The 22,860-nt window shown below is 39.4% G+C and overlaps 1 protein-coding gene across 3 annotated transcripts in view; it reads right to left on the bottom strand.

Moving 5' to 3' along the window:
- MEAF6 (MYST/Esa1 associated factor 6) overlaps window positions 1-22,779 on the bottom strand; it is a 30,124-nt gene extending 7,345 nt beyond the window's left edge. Inside the window, exons 1-5 of one of the 3 annotated variants that reach the window (XR_003569311.1) lie at window positions 22,645-22,779; window positions 21,119-21,234; window positions 10,731-10,827; window positions 10,398-10,443; window positions 1,582-1,774 (exon numbers count right to left, since the gene is read on the bottom strand). Coding sequence is in view for 2 of the 3 variants with exons in the window: in XM_027864692.1 (XP_027720493.1) it covers window positions 1,582-1,774; window positions 10,398-10,443; window positions 10,731-10,827; window positions 21,119-21,234; window positions 22,645-22,734 (542 nt within the window). In the remaining variant the exon portion in view is untranslated. The remainder of the gene's footprint in view (window positions 1-1,581; window positions 1,775-10,397; window positions 10,444-10,730; window positions 10,828-21,118; window positions 21,235-22,644) is intronic. The other 2 variants (XM_027864692.1, XM_027864693.1) reach the window with 2 other exon arrangements.
- Window positions 22,780-22,860: the final 81 nt, after the last annotated feature.

Here is a 22,860-nt window from a genome sequence, read left to right as displayed (position 1 = left end):
GAAGTGATTAAGCTTTTTTTTCACTCAATATAAAGACAGAACCATTATTTGAGGATTCACATAACACTTGGTAGCTATCTAAGAAAGTCCCAAAGCAAGCCTCACCATAACCCTTGCACCTGACTCCCTGGACAAGAGCAAGAAATCTGAGAATGGTAAGCTCCTAGCAGAAATTAAATCCAAAGAGACATGCAAAATGCATCTGCTGGTACTATTGGTGATAAGCCAGGACAATGATGACATAACTGGGGGCCCCAGAAAGCAGAGGTCATTTTTGCTACTTCCTACCAGTCTTAAGAGGTTAATGTGTTGACTTGTTATTAGGGTTGCATGAAGGGATTTTTTCCCCATTTTGCAATCTTAAAATTAAAAGAATTATGAAAAAATCTGCTGCTTTCCAAGGTTTCCAAAAAACCTCTTTCACCTGCAGGATTTCAATCTCCAAAGACAATAATCGGAAGTATGAGGTCACAGGAGGAGGGCTAGACTACAAATCAGAAGGTGGGGCTTCCAGTCCTGGCTCTGCCATTTCACTAGCCACTGGACCTCAGGTGAATCCCTTATCCTATCTTCAGCTATAAAAGGAGGAGAATGGATTCAATGATCTCAAAGGCTCTCTCCCCACTCAAACCTTCTAAATTCTATAACCTACCAAGCCATCAAGAGTGAGGGGTATTCCTGATCTCACTGAGTACCTTCACCCAGAGGCTGCAAAGAAGTTCACTGAAACGATGCTTGAGGAGTCTTAAGGTAATGCTATTGATATTTTTTCTTCAGGTCTGGATTCTTGACTCACAAAAGGTTTAGAACTACAACTGCACTTCTCTCTCCCATGGCAATTTTCTCTTCTACAAGAAGGCAACACTTTTGAATGGAATGTCTATTATTTTCAGTTATGAGTTAAAATGGTTTGCAACATTATCATTTATAATCAAAAGTTGACAGCAATCTTAAATCCTCCTTTCTTAATGATATCTGCCTTCTATAGACTGTTGATGTTATCTTTCATTTCACACCTCAGAAAGTAATGTGGACAAATATTATCTGGGAAGGCACACTCTTATTTAATTGGGCTTTGGACTCCAATATTTCAATATATGTCAGCCATTTGCAGAGAAATGAGTGGCAGTGGGACAGGGAAGGAGGGAGAACAAGCAATCACTCAAATGCCATTTTAAAAATAATGTGTTTGGCTAGTTCTCAGAGTCCATAAGGAATCAGAGAAAGTAAAAATAAGAGAAAAAGCCTTCGTCTATCCTACTCCCTTTTCCCTCAATTGAAAAATAACTCCAATACAGCATTTCACATAGGATTTTCATTCAACATGGTTTCTTCTACACAAATTGCACTTGCTATTCTCTACCCAAAATCCAAAACACTGGGTTCCTTCTGCATTGCTGGCCTCGTTATCCATCAGTTTAGAAAGAAAAAATGAGACCATATTACTTGTAGCAGAGGCCCTTCCATCTGACTGCTAAAATGCAAATCCCTAACAACAGCACCCAAGAATCTGTATTCCAGAAATATCCCTTTGAAATAATCATCCCCTCAGCCCTGGAGAATGGTACCAATGCCACTAACCTGTGTCGGTTTTTATTCTTCCTCTTTTTATGGCTGCTGTGATGACTCCCTGAAGAGGTAGAGGAAGCAGCCTTCTGGGGTTTCACCCCCTGCACAGATCCATCCAGATCCTCTGTGTCCTCTTGGCTGGGTTCATTCTCCTGATTGTGAAAGTCTGGAGATGTGTCACTCTCTGTACCACTGCCTGGTTCCCCTGAAGGAATTACAGACAAATTTAGAAGAACTTCTTCAGGATCCCTCAGCCATCACAGTTCACAAAGACCTGTTACTAGTCAGGCACCACTTGCATCCCAAAGAACTTACACTCTGCCTGAGGATAAAACATGAGCTCCTTGAAAGTATGGATTGTTCCATTCATTGGATCAATATCCCCAGCACCCACCACCACAGTGTTGAATAAATGCTTGTCGCCTGATTGACTGGAGAAAGAAGATTTGAAGTTGAAGCTCAAGTTACTGAGCTTCCTAAAAAGTACCAAGTAATTGGAAACATGAAAGCTGAAGACACTGGAGGACAGAGACCTACAACCAAGATATGTCAACCTTGTTGTATTGACTAGATCTTTACTGATATATTTTTATATCATCTACATTTTTCTAAGCATCAAATAATTTTCTTACAAGAGGAAAGGAAAAAAATTAGCAAAATCAACACATGGGAAAATATGATGCTATATGCAACGTTCCACACTGGTAGACCCCTCCAAAGAGTGGGAGCGAGTATCTTCTCATCTCTCTTCTTTGGAGTCAATCTTGGCCTTTAATATCTTGCAACATTTCACTTCAATTGCTTTGTGATGGTTGTTCTTTCCACTGATTTATATTGTGTTAGTTACATAGTATATGATTTTGCTTTGCATCAGCTCACCTACGTTTTCCCATGCTTCTCTGCATTTACCATGTTTGCCTTATCTTACAGCATAGTAATATCCTATTATATTCATCCACCAGACTTTGTTTAGCCACTTTCCAGTGGATTGAGCATCTACTTTATTTCTAGTTCTTGCTACCGTAAGAAGTGCTGCTATCAATATTTTGATGTATAGAGAGCACTTTCTGTCTTTGATCTTCTTGTGGTTTATGCTTAGAAGTGAGATCTTTGCATCAAAGAGTAGGGACATATCAGTCAATATTTAGCCTAATTCCAAATTGCTGTTCATACTGGTTAACTAATTCCCAATTCCACCAACAATGTACTGATTATCTTTCTGCAGCCCCTACAAAGCTTTTTCATACCTTTTGTCATCTTTACTAATTTCCTGGGTTTAAGGTGAAATCTCAGAGTTGTATTGATCAGTTTCTGGTAATCTGGTAATACTGGTAATTTGGGACAATCTTCATACAGTTATTAATGGTTTGCAATTCTTCTTTTGAAAATTGTTGGGCCAGCTAGGTGGCGCAGTGGATAGAGCAACTGGCCCCGGATTCGAGGACCTGAGTTCAAATCTGGCCTCAGACACATAACACTAGCTGTGTGACCCTGAGCAAGTCATTTAACCCTCTTGCCTAGCCCCCCCCAAAAAAACTGTTCGTATCTTTTGACCATCTTCTATTGGGAAACAGCTTTTTGTCTTTTCTATTTCTATATATTATCTTACACGTCTACATATTATCTTACATATTTAATACAAAGATTTTTCCCAAGTCAATCCTTGCTCTTCAACTAGATGTATTAATTTTGTTTGTGTAAAACCTTTTCAATTTCATGTAGTCAAAAGTATCTATTTTATCTTTTCTTTTAAAGGACAGATACAAAATATTTTAATGAAACAGCCTTACAAAGAAATTTACTCACAACTTAGAGGAGACCCAGGGGAGGAGACTGATTCTATCTTGCATCTCTGCCCCCTTTCCTCTTTCGAGACCCTTCAGATCCAGCAGGGAGATCTATGTTACCCTCTCTTGCCGGAGACAAGAGATAGGGTCCTCAAGTATGGTCCTTTGAATCTAAACTTCACAGAACAAATCCTTTCATTAAAGGGATTTGGAAGTTTGGATTGAAGATCTAGAGGGCCACATGTGAAGGCTGAAGGTTCCACACCCCTGCCCTAGAGTGTGTAGGGAGGGAAGTAAGGAGACCTTTAATTAGATTGATAGGATAATCACCTAACTCACATTTCCAGAAAAAGGAATTTTAACTGGGGAAAGAGAGTAATCAAGCAGTAAATAAGTTTCAAATGAATAAATGACAGGGACAATAAATGCTACAGGAGTTTTGAGAAGAGACAGATTACTTCAAAATATGTCCAGGGACATCTCCAAAAGTTTGATGATGGAAAATGCTATCCACATCCAAAGAAAGAATTATGGAGTTTGAATGCCGATCGCAACATACTATTAGCTTTTTTTTTTTCTTCTGTTTTGTTTTGTTTCCTCTTTCTGGTGGTTCCACTTATTGGTTCTAATTCTTCCTTACAACATCAGTAATGTGAAAATATGTTTACTAGGAATGTGTGTATATATACATACATACATACACATATACATATATATATATGGATGGATGGATGGATGGATGGATGTATAGCCTATATCAGATTGCTCACCGTCTTGGGGAGGGAGGGGGAGAAAATTTAAAACTCAAAAGCTTATGGAAGTGATTGTTGATAAATCAAAATAAATCAATTAAAAAAATCATTATAAAAAATATGTCCAGGGAAAACTTAATGGAAGAGATAAGATTTGACCTGGATCACAAAATATTAGAAGAAATATGAGTACGACAGGTACGAGGAAGAAGTTGGGCATGCCATGAAGGAGGAATAGAATAAGCAAAATCAATAAAGCAATAAAATGGAGTCTTCAGAACCACCTGGAAAAAGCAGATTTTTAAGCCTTAAAAAGGGCAGTTCTAGTAGCTGAAGATAAAATTAAAAAGGCAGGTTGGTGCCCCTGGGTCTATATAAACTAGCTTCCCTGCTGTTCACAATGACACTCCACCTTCCAGCTCTAAACCTTTACCTTAGCTCACCATGTACGGAATGCATCCCCCCCAACTTATCCCTATCTCTTAGTATCATGGTTTTTCCCTGGGAAGACTTATATAAATTGATATAAAGTGATGTGAGCAGAACCAGAACATTGTACACAGTAACAGCAACATTTTAATGACAATCAACTGTGAATGACTAATTTACTTTGATCCAAGAAGGTTCCAAAGGGCTTGTGATGAAAAATGCTATCCAGAGAGAGAACTGACGGACTCAGAGTACAGACTGAAGCGTATTTATTTTTTCCTTTCATTATTTTTCTTGACTTTTTTTTTAACACAGCTAATGACGAAATGTATTTTGCATCACTTCATATGTATAACTAGTATTATATTTCTTTCCTTCTCAGTGGGTGGGAAAAATTACAGAATGGAAAATAAAAAAATAATTTTTTATAAAAGAAAAAAATCACGGTTTTCTTCAAGACTTAAGTGACATGACTGACATTAACCTTTCCTGCTCTCCCACCCTCTAGGACCCTGTCATCTCCCTTGTATTTAATTTGTGTTTGTTTATTAATGCTGTGTCTCTCAATAAGATGTAAGCTCCTTGAGGACAGAGAGAGCTCATTTTTATCTTTGTACCTTCAGCATTTAGCCCAGTAGCTAGCATAAAGAAGGTGCTAGGTGGCACAGTGGACAGAGTGATGGACACGGATTCAGGAAGACCTAAGTTCAAATTCTGCCACAGATACTTACTTAGCTGTGTAATTCTGGGTAAGTCACTTAACAGTTTCATCTTCAGTTTTCTCATTTACAGAACTGGGATAAATGACAGTCCCTACCTTCCAGGGTTATGAGGACCAAATAAGATGAGGTATGTAAAGTGCTTTGCAAACCTTAAAGTGCTATTTGAGAACAGCATTTTTTGTGATTTCTAAGAACTGGAAACAAAGTGGATGACCATCAACTGAAGAATGGCTAATCAAATTGTGGTACATGAATGCAATGGAATATTACTGCATTGTAAGAAATGATGCATGTGATGAAGACAAGAAAAGTTTGGAAAGATCTATGTGAACTGAGGCAGAGCAAAGTAAAGTAGAGCCAAGAAAATAATATACACAATAATATAACATTGTAAATGAAAAGAACAATGACACACACACAAAAAAAGTAAATATAACAAAATTACAATCGAACAAAATTATATCAAGCAGGATTCAAATGAACAAATATAAAGGACACCCCCAAAATAGCCCTTGGTGGGGGTGGGAGATCCACAGCTATTACACAACGCACATGTTTTGACTTCCTCAATGTAATGATTAGTTATGCTGATTTCTTTTTCTATCTACCCCCACCCTTCCTATTTGTCATATGGTGTGGCTCTTGAGGAGGGGAAGAAATACATGGGATATTATGGTGATATAAGAAACAGAAAATACCACTAAAAATTATTTTTTATAAGAGGCTCTTATAAGCACTAGCTATTGTTATTTTATTATTAAATATTAGTTGATTAGAAAGCTATTTGTGTACTGCAAAGTAAGAAAACTATGTTACTGTATGGTTTATGCAAGTAGAGGATAAATGATAAAAGAGGGCTATGTGGCACACACAGCAATGTCAGCCAATCAACCTTCTATTACAGTGAAGAACAAGGCATAATAATGCTTTGTGTCCACATAAAAATGAGCAACTGATTTAGAGCAAAGAATATCAAAGCTTGTATGAAGTTAAATCTGCAAGGAAAACATCTGACATGGTAAAGAAGTGTATGGAAACAAAAGAATTTCAAAAATAAGATGTACGTTTGGGCATACATGGTTAGGCAGCAGTAGCAAGTGGCCATGCCAGAGAATGCTAGATGGGCAGAGGGATGTCTCGAGTCTGGATGTCATCACAGCCCCGCACTAGCATGGCTAGAAAACCTCAGTTTTCTCATTTGTAAAATAAGGCAGTTGAATTGGTGTTCTCGAAGGTCCCTTGCCAGCTCTAATTAGTGATTCTAATTTATTAAATACCTCCATAATAATGCACAAAATGGCTGTCTAGTTGTCCAGAGGGCTAACGAAAAATTAGAAATTGGGTTCATTCAAACAGATAATAAATTATGATAAAGATAATTAAATAGCTAAATTTAGATAAAGGCACAGGTTCACTCTGAAAGAAAATCAACATCAAGTTTCAATGAAGATGATGTCACACAGAATGGATGTTTCAGATTCAAATAAGCAATGACGGAAGACTAGACGTGCGTTTTCTTTGCTCCAGAGACGTTAAACAAAATGCTGCATGTTTGAGGGAAACAATAGCCAGAGGTGAAACATGATGCCTCCAATTTAGCCTATGGTGAAAAAAGACTCAAGTCTCCAGGGAGAAACGCCATTGTCCTAAGTATGTGACAGAAACAGACCAAGAGAAATCTTCATTGGAGATATGGACATCAAAGGCACTTGTCAACCAAAATTCACTCCAAGGATAGGTGCATTAGACTTATGCAGAAATTGAGACTTTTGAGAGATTCTGTACAATGTGAAAAGGAGTAAACTGCAGCCTAATATCTGTTTCATGACAATGCTTCTGCTCACGGTACGTTTGCTGTCAAATGTTTGAACCAAAAAAAAAAAAATAATGGTATTCTGCTTGATTGTTTATTCACCAGGCTTCACTACAAATTATTTTTGGCAATTTTCCAAAATGACATCCATCAGATTTTCCACATTTGAAGATGTCCAAAAGAACATGCTAGGAATTCTGAATGCAGTTCAAAAAGAACTCTAAAAGTGTTGAGAGCAGTAACAGCATTACTGGAATAAGTGTTGAGTTTCCTAAACCACTTCAAAAGGGATACTCAATTGGATACATAAATGCAGTCTGAGTATTAGTTAAGAGCCTAAACTACAGTGGCAGTCAATAGGAATGGAAAAGAAATGAAAGTCTGATTTGAGACTGGGAAAGAAGAAAATGGAATTTGTTCATACAATGGGACACAGGAATTTAGGAAGACAGAGGAGTAAAGCATGACCCAAAGTTATCCAACTTATGTGATCAGGAAACAGCAGGTACAATTATTAAGAAAAATTAAGATGGAAAGCTCGTTCTGAAGAAAAAACTAGCACTTCTGTTACAGACAAGTTAAATCTATAGAAGTAAAAATGTCCATATAAGAAGCTAGAAATACAAAACTGGTCCATGGAAAAGAGCTCTACATACTAAGGCTATGGATATAGCTTTGAGTTATGCACACAGAGGTGTCTGAAGCGAACAAACAATTCTTCACAAATTACAAACTTTCAAAATTCTTTTGTTAAACCAGGGTTTCAATGCAGAGATTTAATTACATTCCACAAGCATTGTGATAAAGCCCCAAATGAAATAAGTACAATGAGGGAATAACAGAAGGTTAGAGCTGAAATGGACCCTAGATACCCTCAAACCAGTCAGTTCAATCTTCTCATTAAAAAAAAAAAAAACAAAACAAAAACCTGGGACCTAGAAGAGAGAAGTTGACATGCCCAAGATCTTTCTCCCTCCCACAACTAAACCACTGTTAATACTAAGATGCTTGGACATAAGTTCCAAGGTGATATATATACATATATATGTGTGTGTACATATACATATATATGTTTTCAATAAGAGATCTTCACACATATTACATGTTATAGGAAAGTACACATGCATGGCATTTATAAAATATATTATCTTACAATAAAGTAAGTAAAAAGGGAAATATGGTCAATTCTTTAGAAATAAATATCTCATTCAATGAGTTATGCATAGGAATCTATCTTTGATTCCAAACACCTAGCAGAGTGCCTGGCATACAGCAGGTGCTTAATAAATCCATCTTGATTACCTGATCTTATGATACAGGTCACCTGAATATTACTCCTCCAAAAAAGCTCTCAATTTATACTTGTCTCTCAAGATACCAATTTTTGATGTAATGAACAAAAAACTGTTTCACAGCAATTTCAAGGACAGTTGTCTTTGCATAAGTAACAAAAAGCCTTTAAAATGAAAAGATTTTGGAAAATAAAACATAGCAAATGAGAAAATTATCACAACTCAAGCTCGAATATACAAAAGTATATCTTTTTAACTTCATAATTTCCTCCAATCTTTTCCAACACTCACTTTTCCTATAAACACTTTTATTTTCCATTTTTTCCACTGGAATACTTTTGGATTCCTTATTTATTACACTAGGTGAGTATACCTCAAATTTTCTATTGTGACTGAAAAATGATCAAAATATTAGGTGATTTAAGTCTTGAAATATCTAGTCAGAATTAAGCAGACAGGAAGAAAAGGGGACTTACAGTCAAAGATTAAAGTAAATACAAATTTAAACCAGGCCCTTTTTATTCATGTGCATATGGAACAAAAGTCAAGAAGAAACAGATGCATGTTATCTTAAGAAAGCCAATTCACAAAATCCCAAAGTACAAAACTAAATACATTACAAAAGAACTTTTCCTTACAAAAGTTTATATATCTTTCCTAATATATTTAAAATTATTCAATTTATATATATTTTTTCAAGAATATGTCTACTGCATAAAGTGAGGTATACATTTATCTTCAATGGTTACTAGGAAGCCCTGCTTAGGACAATTTACTCCAGATGTTATTCTGAAGGACTGTTAATCAGTTAATCTTTCTTCCTTACATATGGTTTCCATGAGATGTTGAAAGTGGTCTAATGGGAAGAACCACATTTCTGAATGATCTTTAAATTCTAGTCATTTACAGAAGAACCAAATTACACTAATTCACAATGCTTTGACATGTACCCTTTTATAAAGTGGTTTGAGAGCTTGGTTTAATAAGCACTCTTTTGCCCTGAATTAATTCATTACCTTGTATATCACTGTTAATGTAGTTATCTAATTCCAGTGAAAAGTATTCACATGACCTAATTCTGCTATACTCTCCCTTTAGAATAATAATAATAATAAAAAGCATCCTTACCTAGTATTCTATTACACTATAAAATAGAACTTCTCATCCTAAATGTATCAGCGGGATATGATGCCAACCATGGCAGCAGGGAGGAAGTGCATGACCCACAGAAAATGATCATCTCCCAAGTCAATATCCCTCTCTCTGTTCTCCTGGTTTCCCTTCATCCTTGAATTTGTATGACTAGCTGACCCTCTAAAGATATACTGATTTTCAAGAAGCTACAATATGGAGAATTCCAAAAACTGAAGTACAAAGATAGATCCATCTCTAATCACTGTTTCAGAAGTCAAAATAGAATCAAAGTATTGTTTCCATTCATTAAATGGTAAAAGTTGCTCATATTTGCATAGTGTGGTCCTCCAAAGCATCCACCATCTAATAAGGGCACAGATAAGTGTTTTCTCCATTTTATACACAAGATTTATAGGTATCAAGGCATAATAATATGGAAGACCTAGAATGAACACTGGAGATCCCCTAACTCAAACTTTTCATTTTGAAGAGGGAGCAACTAAGCTCTCAGATGCTACCCCAACTGGCCAAGATTATGTACAGCTATGCCCACAATCGAGGATTGCTGATTCCAAGTCCAAGGCTCTTTCCATTTCACCAGGATGCCTCTTTCTGAAATAAAAATTCTTCAATAACTTTAATTCAGTGGGCTTAAAGAGGGTCACATACTTGTGTTTCTTCAGAGAATTTCAGAGAGGTTTTTGAGCCCACCTCCCTGGTAACAAGAGAGGTAAGGAAGTATGTTGCAATCAATCTCTCTCTCTCATAGTACCTGTAAGCATTGGTACTTGAATAGAAATAAAAGTGCATGAGAGCCTCCTCTAGGTTTCTCAAAGAAACTGCAAGGATTTAACATATAAATGCAGGGATGATCAGATCCTAAGAACATAAAAACTTACTTTTTTCAATGAGTTGGTCCTGAACTCCAGCCAATGCACTGACTGCCTAAAAGAAAAAGACAGCAAAAAACTCATTGGTAAAAGAGTCGAATAAAAAAGAAATTAGACTTCAATCTGGTTATTACAAAAACCATTCATTTAAGAAAAGCAGCATTTGGCTAAACAGATTTATTTGGGAAAAAAATATTAATTTTTTTAATAAAATGTGAAAATTTTACATCAAATACCAAAAAAGTACTTTTTCTTTTTTAACAGAGAATTGGCCCAAAAATTGATCTAAGTTTCACCTGGGTGATGATTAGTCAACCATCAGAAATGTATCACTAGTCTCACCCCACTTACAGCTGCTGAAGTAACTGAGGATTTACTGAAGAGTCGCTCAGCTTCCTTAAATTTTCGGTTCCTACGATCATTTTTGCTATTGGAGTTTCTAAAATGGAGAAAAAAAAACCTCATGAACACCTGCCACGTCTACAGTTAAGTTTTATTCCATATCTTGATTTGATAAGAAAAAATGACTTTCAGAAATGGAACTGAAGGAACCGATCCAAAAGGGAAAAATTTTCAGTTGAAAGGCACACTTACATAAAAAACTTAATTTAGTTCTTTTTTGCTTTAAAGTAAAAGAATATTCAACTCACAAGTTTTTGAAATTAAGAATGGGAAAACGAAGCTTTATTTAATAACTAAAACTAATAAAAAGGATACCTCAGTTTCATATACTGGCCAGAAAGACCAGAAAAGAGAGAAAAAGAGAATGGGAAACAGTAAAGAGAGAAGGTAAGAAAAACAGAGAGAAGAGAAAAAAAAGTCAGGAAGGAATGACGATACTCATATACTGGGAGAGGATAAAACCAAAGAAAAGAGGAGGCACCCAAAAAAAGAGGCAGAGATGGACAGAAACATACACAGACCCCAAAGGGAAAGGAAAAGAAAGAGAGGGAGGGAAGGACAGACACACCCACCCACTCACCAAGAAGGAATGGAAAGATAGTCACATGAACCAAAAGGAAGAGGGTCAGAAACACACACACACACACACACACAAACATCCCAGGAGTAATCCAGGAAGACACCAACCAAGAAAAAAGCTATCTTTTACTCCTACTCGTTAAAATTCATCATTGATTATATATTGAAGTCTAATCACACCTATCATGAACATCTCTATTTTCCAATTATTCACAGACTATACTCCACATCTTGTATTAAAATCATGGGACTCTGGGAGAAGGAGATGGAGCACTGAAGGAGCTTTACAATTTCCTGAATAAACTCCAGCCTGTTCTCCTTCTCCTCTCTTCCTATTTAATTGTGAACCAGGATATTGTCCATTTGTGCTGTTTGCCTCAGATACACATACTAATGGAGACGCTCTAAGGATTGTCTATCCAAACTCATGTCATAACCACTTGTTCTTTCCCATGTGGATGGTAAGGTCAACTCTTTTGAATGGCTACAGATCTTTTCCAGGGATGTTCCAGGTATGGATGAAACCAGCACAATTTCATCTACAAACAGAAACATCTGTAAGATCTCAATATCCATACTAAATCCCTTTTCAACATGGACCGTGTGCTGAATCAATGTCATGCCTCAACTGATGATTATGATCAAAAGGTTGTTGAATAGTCCATCAACAAGCATTTATTAAATACTTATATGCTAGGAATTGTGCCGTTAGGCACACAAATACAAATAAAAAGAGAGTTGGCCCCTGTCTTCAATTACATTGTAATAGAAAAAGATAACAACAGAAGAGCTAAAATGGGGGTAGAGGGACAGTAGGTACTCACATGGTCCCATGATGGCAAAGTCAGGAGAGTCAGAGGCAAAGCCAGGAGGGAAATGAAGGGAGGCTGGCCTGGGCCCTTCTCCAAAATAGAGGCCCCAAGAGGAACTCGAAAATGAGAGGAAGAGATCACAGGGCAGGAGAGATATTTCAGGGTGAGGGTACCACAAGTGCTGAGGGTAGTTCCAGAGTGAGAAGACAGTTAAGGCGCTGTAGTTGCATAAGGTTATTATTTGTTGTTGTATCTTTCAAAGAAGCTTAAATGATTCTGACTTATGAATGGGAGACACCTTGCTGAAAGAGCATTTAGGTGGCTCAAATCAAATGCTCTTTCATAATCAGCAATAAGCTTAGTATAAATTTGTATTTTTTACATTTTTCCTTGAGTTTCACGATGGTAAAGATGCAGTCCATTGTACAATATTGCTTATGAAAACCTGCTCTCTACTATCAGTGAGTATGTCTTTGATGGTTGTGCAGATAAACCTTAAAGATTTTATATAAATGGGAAAGTTAGCACATGGATAAGTAGTTTGCTGGGTGGGGGGATGGAGGGTGGTGATGGGAATTAATAAGGGTTTTTCCCCCTATGTCTTTGGTATCTTCTCTTTCAGATACAATGTAAATTAATTCCCCAAAGTGCTCACAATTAATCACCTCCAGCACATTTTATCTCCTCTATGTATACTTATTTCAATCAGGTGCCTTTTCTAGTTTTTGTTCCTTTTAGTGACACTGCTATTCCTCTATGGGCACAACCAGGACTACGATGTTAAAGTCTAAGTGCAGTGCTGTTTCCCAAACTTTTCTATTTCCTCTTTCTGTCCAGATAGTCTATAGAATACTCCAATAATAAAATCACTTCTATTTATTCTTTCACAGACCTTCACCCAAATATTCACTTTACTTTTCCTCTCTCTAGTTCCTGGATTTCTGAATTAGGAGCTCTGTGGGCATCTGTGTATGTATATATTTGAGGCCACAGAATTTACTATTGGTTCTTTTCTTGTGTTTCAACTACTATGAACCTATGGGTATCTCAACTGCTACTCTCTTCTTCCTTCACTGTAGAAAATCTCTATTTCTTTTTTGCTCTCAGTTTTTGTACCATATAATCACATAAAAGGCTCTAATAATTATTTTTGTGTCTTCTGGTTTTGTTGTGATTTCACCTTTTTAATTTGCTATTTTATTTATTTTCTGCCCTCTTTAATCAGACTAGCTAAAGATTTATCAATTTTATTGTTTTGGTTTTTTTTTTTTTAAAGAACAAGCTTTTAGTCTTATTTATCATTTCTATAGCTTTTTTGGTTTCCAGTTTATTTCTCCTCTAATTTTTAATATCTTCTCTTTTGTGTTTATTTTAGATATTTGCTTTCAATTTTTAAAAAAAATGCAGTCAGTTCATTAATTCTCGCCTCTATTTTGTTAATGTGTTTGTTGGGATGTGATATTTCCTCATGAGAACTCTTAGAAATTTTGGTAGGTTATTTCATCATTATTATTTTCTTTCATTTCATTACTGTTTCTATGATTTGTTCATGGACCCACTCAATATTAAGAATTTCATTGTTAAGTCTCCATTTGCCTGTGTCTTTGTGCTCTCTAAACTTACTATTCTTATTGTGGTAATAGTCCGTAAAGGATGTGTTTACGCTTTCTGCCTTTTTACATTGGTTTACAATGTATCTGTGCCCTGTTGAATTTTTGTAAAAGTTCCATGAAGTGCTGAGAAATATATATATTCTCTAACAGTCCCATTTAAAAGAATCCAAAACTGAGAGGAACATTGAAATCTCCTGCTACTTTATATTACTGTCTTCTTGTAGTTATTTTTTTCTTTAGGAAATTAGATATGAGTTTAATATTGATATTTGTTTGTCTATGGTTCCTTTCTGGCATTGCTTCTTTGTTTATCCCTTTTTATGTTTTGAATGTTTTTGAATGTCTAATAGCATGTCTACTAGCAATGTCTGATAGCAATGAATGTCTAATAGCATGATTATTCAATCTAATACTATCTTTATGTAATAGCAGGAGTCCTTGCTTGTGGGGATTCACATGATGCATAGTAATTTTTTTTCCAGTTCCTCATTTTTTTTATGTATACATCTGTTTTTTAAATGTGTTCTTGTAAGCAATGAATTGTGAAGTTGGGCTTTGTTATCCAACCTGTCACTCTTTTTCTTTCTTTTTTGTTTAATCCATTCACACTTAAAGTTATGAGTTGTTTATATTGCCCTCTATTGCTCCTAATATTTCTTCTCCAATTAGGATTTTCCCCCTATTCCTCTGTAAACAGTACTTTGTCCCTTCAATTATATTAATGTATGTCAAAGCAACCCTATTCTCATCGGTCCTTATATCTCCTTCCTCAAGCACTTCCCCTCCCATTACATGTTTCCCCTTTCTCTAGTTTGGAGTTTTACTTATTAGTTCCTTTTATTTTATGTAGTTAATTCTCCTGCTCTTTTCTCCTCTCATTTAAGGAGTCAAGTAAAATCACACTTCCTCTCCCCCCCTTCAATTTGTTCATTAAATTTTATTTTCTATGCCTTTAAAAAAAAAAGGTTTCTTCCCTCCTCTTCATTATTTATCTTCCCTTTTTGTTCATTCTAGACTTTTACTCTTTGATTCATGGCCCTTATACTAAGTCTTCCTTTAGTCTCAATTCCACATGGAATAAAACCTTCTAAGGTTAACTGTTGCATTCCCGCTTCTAAATAGTTAGCGTCAGGTTTGCAGGGTATGTCATGCTGGACTGCATCTTCAACTCCTTTGCTCTTTGGAGCAAACTATTCTGCTTCCTCTTGCAGTTTCTGATGGGTGCAGAATAATCTTGTGTCATTTTAATTTCCTTTCCTCTATATTTGAAGGTCTTTCTGCTCTTTACTTGCAGAGTTTGCCGTTTCTTAAGACTGTTAAATTTAACCACTCTATGTCTTGGAGCTTTCAGCATGGGGTCTTTTGTGAAGGACATGTATAGATTCTTTCAATTGGCACCATTTCCTGTATTCAGAAGTTCTGGACAGTTTTCTAACATTATGGTGTTGAGGTATTTTGGTTAGTCATGTTCTTCTGGGAGACCTATCATCCTTAAGTCATCTCTATGCATCCTATCTTTGAGATCAATATGTTTTGCTTATACAGAGCTTATGCTTTCTTTTAATATTAGTAGTTTTTTGCTTCTCTTCTTTCAGATTGGCCCTTACTTTCTTGTATTTGCATTCCCGGTCAGTTATTTTCTCTTCTATTTCTTTGCTGAGACTTGCCAAGATGGATTCAAATTTTTCTACTCTCCAATGACTTCTGCTATGCAGGCCTGAACTTCTGTTTTTCCATCTGTTCTTTCTCTTTTACACCTTTCAGGAACATCCTACTGTGGCTCCATGCTCTCTTGGGAAGCCACAGGGTCTTCTGCCACATTGGTGTTGATTCATCTTCCTCTGTCTTGCAATACTTAATTCACAGATGCCCGAACGTTGTTTCCTAAGCTGAAAGCCACTTCCCCTTCTGTTATTAATATCTTTCCTGTTGTTTTTTTCTGCTTATGTTCAATGTCTTGGAGTTTTCTTCCTCCTGAGATCTTTGCTCCATCTTTTTTCTTTATTTTTCCCTATGGCTCAATCTGGATCCCACTCCTTTGATGGTAGTGGCCCTGATCACATAACTATCTTAGCCTTTCTCACACTAGACAATTCATGGTTCACCAGCCTTGGTCTCTGCTCCAAGTGACTTCGAGGGGTACAGAACTGGCCCCAGCTGGATGCTGGACTCTCCCTCAGGTTTAGTGAAGGGCCACACTGATCCTCACTGTCCACATATGCAACCCCAGCTCCCTCTGTTTCCAAGTTTAGTTCAAGTTTTGTTGCAGCCCAGAATACTGGCACTCTTTGCTGCTGTTGCATTCTGAGCAAATGTTTACCATTTGGATCTCTAAGGCACTGGGAAGAGGGGGTGAGGGTGTGTGTTGAAGTAAGGTTGAGCTCTGTTCCAGGTAAATAGGTTGACTTATACAGACCTGCTTCTAGGAACATAGTGGGTGGTGGGAAAGGAGGTACTGTGTGGGCAATTTGGGGGCTATGGATTAGCTTTCTCTGCTGTTAGTTCATCAAGTATTTACCTTGTTTGAGTTCTTGATAGTCTGGACCATGAAGACTGCCAAAACTGATTCATCTCTGGTGCCTAATAATTACTTTGGAGAGGTTTAAGAGGTCATGAAGGTTGGAGGAGATCTCTAGCCCTCCATCTTGTTGGCCATGTGACCCAGAAGTCTGATAGGTTTCTTATTAAATTCATCTAACCACCTTCTGGTCAAGGTCTGACTCCTCCCTTTTGATAGCAGTCTCCCTGAGGGCTGGCTCACAAAGCCATGTCAGCTTCCTCTCACCTTGGGCAATTTACACTTCATTGTCCTCTGTCTCTGCCTCCAGTGACTTCTGGGGGAACAGAATTGGCCCCACCTGAGTGCCTTCCCTCAGGTTTAGAGGAGTGCCACACAGCCCCATAAAAGTATACTTCCCCAGTTCTCTTGGTACCTCAGTTCTCTGGTTGAGCTCTGTTGCAGCACAGAGCATTGCCATTGCTATTCTAGTTGAGTAAGCTTCTGGGTTTTGATTTTCATTTGCACTAAAAGAATAATGGTAAGGGAGCAGAACTGAGTTCTGTGGCAAGCATGGTGGGTCACTTTGTGCAGCCCTGCTGCCAGAGTTCCCAAATGGACAGTGAGGAAGGAAGTGCTGAGTGATGATACAGACTAGAGATTAGCCTTCTTTTCTGTTCTTCATTGAACTGCTACCTGGTCAAGGTTCTTGGTGTTCTAGACCAGGAGACAGCTGCAACTGTTTTATCTCTTATGCAAAATTCCTATTTTGGAGAGGTCTGAGAAGTCATGAGGACTGGAGAAAGTATTTATCTTGTACTCTATCCTGTGGGTCATGTGACCCAGAAGTCCTGTAGGAACTCTCTATGTAACCAACTTGTTAGGCAGTTTTTTTCCAGTGAATAGAGCACTGGGTCTGGAGTTCTGAAGACTCCTTGTGAGTTCAAACCTGGCCTCAGAAATTTACTAGCCGTATGACCCTGGGCAAGTCAGTTAACCCTATTTGTCTCAGCTTCCTCATTTATCAAATGAGGTGGAGAAGAAAATGCAAACCACTCCAGTATCTCTGCCATGAAAACCCCAAATGGGTCATGAAGAGTTGACATGACTAAAGAATGAAATGACTCAACAACAAAAATCTTTTTAGCTTAGAGCCATTTTGATCATATTTGTGAAACATCTGGCAAATACATTCTCACCAGCCTTTGTTAGCTGTACTCAATCCCTGGCCAGAAATCTGTTATCCCTATATTTTAAGCCAAGTCAATAAGGGTTTAAGATCTCACTATGTGCCAGGCACTGTGCTAAGCACTAAGGACATAAATACAAGCAAAAAGAAACTCAGACCAGTCCCTGAAAGGCAAGAAACTCACATTCTAATGGGGGAAGAAAACACATAAAAGGGGCAACAGGGAGGGAAGTCAGCAGCAGAGCTGAGAAAGGAGTGAATGAATATGACTGGCTTGGGCAATTCCTCAAAATGAAAGTTCTGGAAAGAACTCACCAATTATAGAAGAGAGGTGCAGGGATCTTCCAGGGTGAGAAGTCCCAGGGTGCTGGGACATGGAAAAGTCTGGCAAATCAGGAACAAGGAAAGCCAGGAGAGGACACTGAAAGATGTACATGGACCAGAAGTCCAAATCCCTTTCTCATACACTATCTTCTTAGTTCTCCATTTCCAAGTTCAACTTCCATCTTCTCCTTCCCTTGCCCTCAATGGACAAGAGTGAGGAAACTACAACTTGTGCCCCTATGATCTTTAGTTTCTTGCCCAATAGCAATACTTTAGCAATACTGTCTAGGTTACTTCTAGCAGTATCTTTTGTGCTCAAGCGATTTGCCATAAACAGGTAGTCACCATCTGTTTTGATAAATCTTGGGACATTGTCTGCTTTGTTTTGGGTACATTCGGTGGAAAGTCAACAAACCTCTTTGCTCCTGTAACCCAGTCATCAATTAGTGGCCTCAGTACCTATGGGCGGGAATCGCCAACCATGCTGCTCCTTGCTTCTTCCTCTAATCCTTATTGGGATGATTTCTCACCTAATAACTTCTGTGACACCACCACGTCAAACTTGAGAGGACAGCTGCAGCTTCTTCCTCAGAGGATCCAAATCCCTCCTCTTCAGGAAAAGCTTCAAACCTGTATTTTTAAGCTTTAAGTATATGGTTGCCTCTCTCCTTCCTTTAGTCCTCTGTGTAACACTCTTCCACTCTGTCACCTACTCGGCAAGGGTCAAGATTCCCCTCCTCCGACTCAGATCCCCCTTTCCTCCACTGAACCCTCACCTCTTTTTCCTTTAGGAATGCTTCAGTGTTTCTCACAACCTGGGAGGAGGACGGGCAATTACACATACCAAGAGAGAGAAAGAGACACACATACCCCAAGAAAAAAGAAAAGACACACTCCCAAGAGGAAAGCACATGCATTCATGTTTACACGCGCACGTGCACACACACACACACACACACAACACAGACACACACATACACCCTAAGAAGAAAGGAGAGACAGTCCAAGAGGAAAGGAAACAAAATAAACCAAGGACAGAGACAGAAACATACTTCCAAACCAAGAGGAAGAGGGAGACAGATGCACATACCAAGAAAAAGGGAGAAAGACAGAAACAGACACCCACAAACCAAAAAGAAAGAAGGCAGAGACAAATACAAAAACCAATCAAGAGGAAGAAAGGGAGCCAAAAAAAAGAAAGAAAGACACCAAGAGGAAAGAAAAGGAGATAGACACAAAACAAAAGGAATAGGAAAAGACTGACACATATGCATGCACAAAAGCACACACACTAAGAGGAAAGAAAAAGACACACTCACCAAGGAGACAACCAGAGAGAAACACACACACATATATACACACTCACTCTCTTTCTCTCTCTCTCTCTGTCTCTCCCCCCGCCCCATACCAAGAGGAAGGCCTACATCAAGGTAAAGGAGAGATAAACCACATTAAAGGAGATATCCACAAAAGTAAGAGATAATTAAAAAAAGCAAGTCAGAGGAAAAGGAGAAGGGGAAAGGAGAGATATAAAGAACAAGGAAGAAAACAAAATATACACAAAGGTCAAGAACAAAAGACACAAAATTCAAGGAAAAAACTTAAAGAAGTAGAGAAGGACTGAAGGGAGACATGAGCAAAGGAAAGGGGCAAACACTACGTATAAATGGATAGGAGAGAAGGAGAGAGACAAAGAGAAGGACAGGGTATATAAGATGGGATAGAAAAAGTAAAATATGAACAGAAAGATAAGTACCGGGGAGTTAATATTCATAGCTGAGCATATATAAAGCTTTTTAAAAGGTTTACAGAGTTCTTTTAAGTCCACTGTATCATTTGATCAAATAGTTAACTGTAAAAGAACTCTTTTCACACCTTGTTGTTTACTTGACCTTGGGATTCAGCTGTCACTTGAAAAGCTGATTTAAGCACTATTCACAACTCTTCCACAGCTCTCATCCTCACTTTACCACTATCCAAATTACCCGGATAATCCGGGAGGATGATCTCAGGGGACCTAATGACCAGGATGAGGTGAGGGGGTGGGAAGTTAACATTACCACAGAGCTAAAGCTCTCATATAGGCATCCATTTTACGATGTATTTCTATTGCATTGTCTATGCTCAAGGATTCCAAAATGCAACATCAAAATTACCTTTGACTATGGTCCCCAAGGGTGACAGACTACTGAAAAGGAATGAAAAAATGAACTGGGGTAGTCTGCACTTGTGGGTTAAAATACTAGTTTGAAAGTTTACAAAAGAATTCTCATCACCACCACCCTGAAAGGAAGGTTGTACAAGGATTTCAATCCTCATCATAAAATACAGAAAACTGAAGCTCAAGTAAGTGACCTGCCCAAGGACCGACAAGTGAGATAGGACTCTTGGCCCTCTCATTCCAACTCCAGGGCTCCTTCCACTCCAGAGGCGTGGAAGTCATTTCACTACCACTAAGTCCCCGGCTACAGGGTGGACTTGAGGGCCGCTTTTCTGACTCTCAGATTCTGTGACAGCACTTCATCTGTTTGGGCCTCGGTTTCCTCATGTTCAAAATGTACAGGTCAGTCTACTTATTCTTAAAAGTCTATTCCAGCTGGGAAATGCTATGACTTCTAAATAAGCACCATTACTTTAAAAGCAGAAAACACCAGGAGTTAAAACTCAGAAGCAACAGTATACTACCCAGAACAGTACCAAAGACAAGTTTGATGAGTTTCTGCTTCTACCCACTAAATTTCAAGATTCTTTTTCTGACAGTTTTCAGAAGTTTTGGGAATAGAAAATGAAGAAGTCATTCTCTCCAGTGAATGGATATCAACTACAAATGTGGATCATAAGGTTTAAAGCTAGAAGGGACCTTACAATTCATCTACTACCAACCTTCTCATTTTACAGACAGGGACACACAGGTCCAGAGATGTGACTTTTCGGCAATCACTTTAAAAAATAAGTAACAAAGCAGGAATCCAAACAGAAGCCCTCTGACTATAAATTCAAGATTCTTGCCATTACTCGACAGCATAAAGCACAGTAATAGGTTTAGGAGAGAAACTGGACTGACCCCTGGGGACTGATCACTTCAGTAAAACAAAAAAAGCCCAGATGCCAAACTCACATAGAATTGTTGAGCAAAGTCACTTAAGGGAATTTGCTACCTGGAAATGGCTAAGCTATATGGCTCCACATATGATGACAAATGGTGCTAGACATTAAAACAAACTAGAAACTGCTACTGGCAGTCTTAAAAACAGAAATTGGTAACATTCTACCCAAAATATCAGCTATAAAACAGAAGCCTTTCTGACACTCACTTTTGATTTGTCAGATAGCGGTCCCAGCCCCGAATAATATTGCCATACATCTGGGTGTCTTCCAGGTAGCTCCCTTCAAAAGCATAGATCTGCCTCTCCAAGTTTGCCAGCGTCTCCTGGTGGACACACACAAAAAAAAGCACAGGGATGCTACTACCTTTCAAGTTGGAATATTCAGTCTGACCAAACGGAGATTTAGTCAACAGGTTTAAGACTGAGGCTCTTGCCTCACAATAATTCACAGTTGATACCACCTCTTCAGTACATTTCCAAATAGTTCTCACCCTCCATAGAGTGGGTAATGCATGATTATACCCAAACTATTACAGAATCTTCACTTTGGCTTTGGCAGGCAAAGTTAGGATTCAGGGTAAATCAAACCCTTCACTGCTTCTGAGTACAATAACACTGCTTTTAACACCTAGAAGAGCAGGCTGGCTGATAGCCACAAGGGAATTTCACTCACATTGGTAAAAGGTGTAAGAGCAGCATGAGCTCCGCAAGGGCCTTCCATCCATAAGGCTTAGAGAGCCTTTAAGGGTCAGGGTCCCTTCTCTATTAGCAAAAGCTAGAAAATGTCACCCGGCTGTGCACAGATTCCTTGTTGCTATGGTAACCAACATCTGCTGCTCCAGGAGAAAATGCCCCAGGACCAACCCTATGCAAGATTCTCTTCAAGAGTCACTACTCTTTGCTTCTATTCTCCCCTTACCAAATAACCATAAATTCCCCCAACCCTAATATCCCTCCCACACAATCCTTTCCCTTCACCAAAATACCTCCCAATTCCAAATCTTTCTCATACCTACCTCCTCCCCCCCGCAACAGAGGTATGATTTGGAGGGCGAAGTCGATGTTCCCCACCCCCACCTCTATCTTGCCACCTAAACTCCCAATTCCCCAACTGTCCCATCCCAGGAACACCCCTTTGCCACCCACCTCCTCAGAGGGCCCCCTCACTTTCTGTCCCCATATGCTTCCTCACAGATCCTCCCCAGGCCTCAGTTTCCCCAACTGTAAAATGAAGAGGTGACTAGAAGGCCTTCTGAGATCCCTTCCAGCTCTAAATCTATGGTCCTAGGACCCCACTCGGTTTCTCCTATGTGCCCCCTCCCCACCACTCCCGTACCAGCGGCCTCCCCCATTTCGGCCCTCCCATCCCTCTTCTCAGCCCCGCCCATCCCGCGCCTCAGCCCAGCCCGCCCCCGTTCCCGCGGCTCGTGCCCGTCAGTCACCGGGGGCGCGTGGGGGCGCGGACCCGCGGAGGCGGGCGCGGGCGCGGGCGCGAGCGCGTCTGGGCCCCGGGCCGCGAGGCCGGGGCCCCCGGGCCGCGGGGAGCGCGAGGCGGAAGCGGAGGAGGGGGTGCCGCGCGCCGGGTTCGCAGAGTGCCCCCGGGTCCGCGCCGCTGCCGTCGGCATAACGGCCGCCAGGAAGCCAGGCCGAGCCGGACCCCCGCCCCGAGTAGCACCCGAGCTGGGCGGGGAGGACCCGGGCTCCTTCCTTCCCCCTCCTTCCAGCCCCCTCACCGCCAGCTCCTGCTTGCGCTTCACCAACTCGGCCAGTTCCCGCCGGGTGTCCGGGATCTGCGGCGGCGCCGCCTTGTTGTGCATCGCCATGTTGGGCCGAGGCGCGAGGAAGGAGGCAGGGAGCGAGCAAGGGAGGGAGCGAGTGAGCGAGGAAGGCGGCCCTGCCGCGCCCCCCGCCCTTCGGCCGCCAGGGGGCGCCGCCGCCGCCTCCACTGC

This window comes from Vombatus ursinus, unplaced genomic scaffold (assembly GCF_900497805.2).
Source record: "Vombatus ursinus unplaced genomic scaffold, bare-nosed wombat genome assembly UNPS02014775.1, whole genome shotgun sequence".
Classification (NCBI taxonomy): domain Eukaryota; kingdom Metazoa; phylum Chordata; class Mammalia; order Diprotodontia; family Vombatidae; genus Vombatus; species Vombatus ursinus.
The sequence above is the reverse complement of the archived record's forward strand: the minus strand, read 5'-3'. Positions and strand labels throughout refer to the sequence as shown.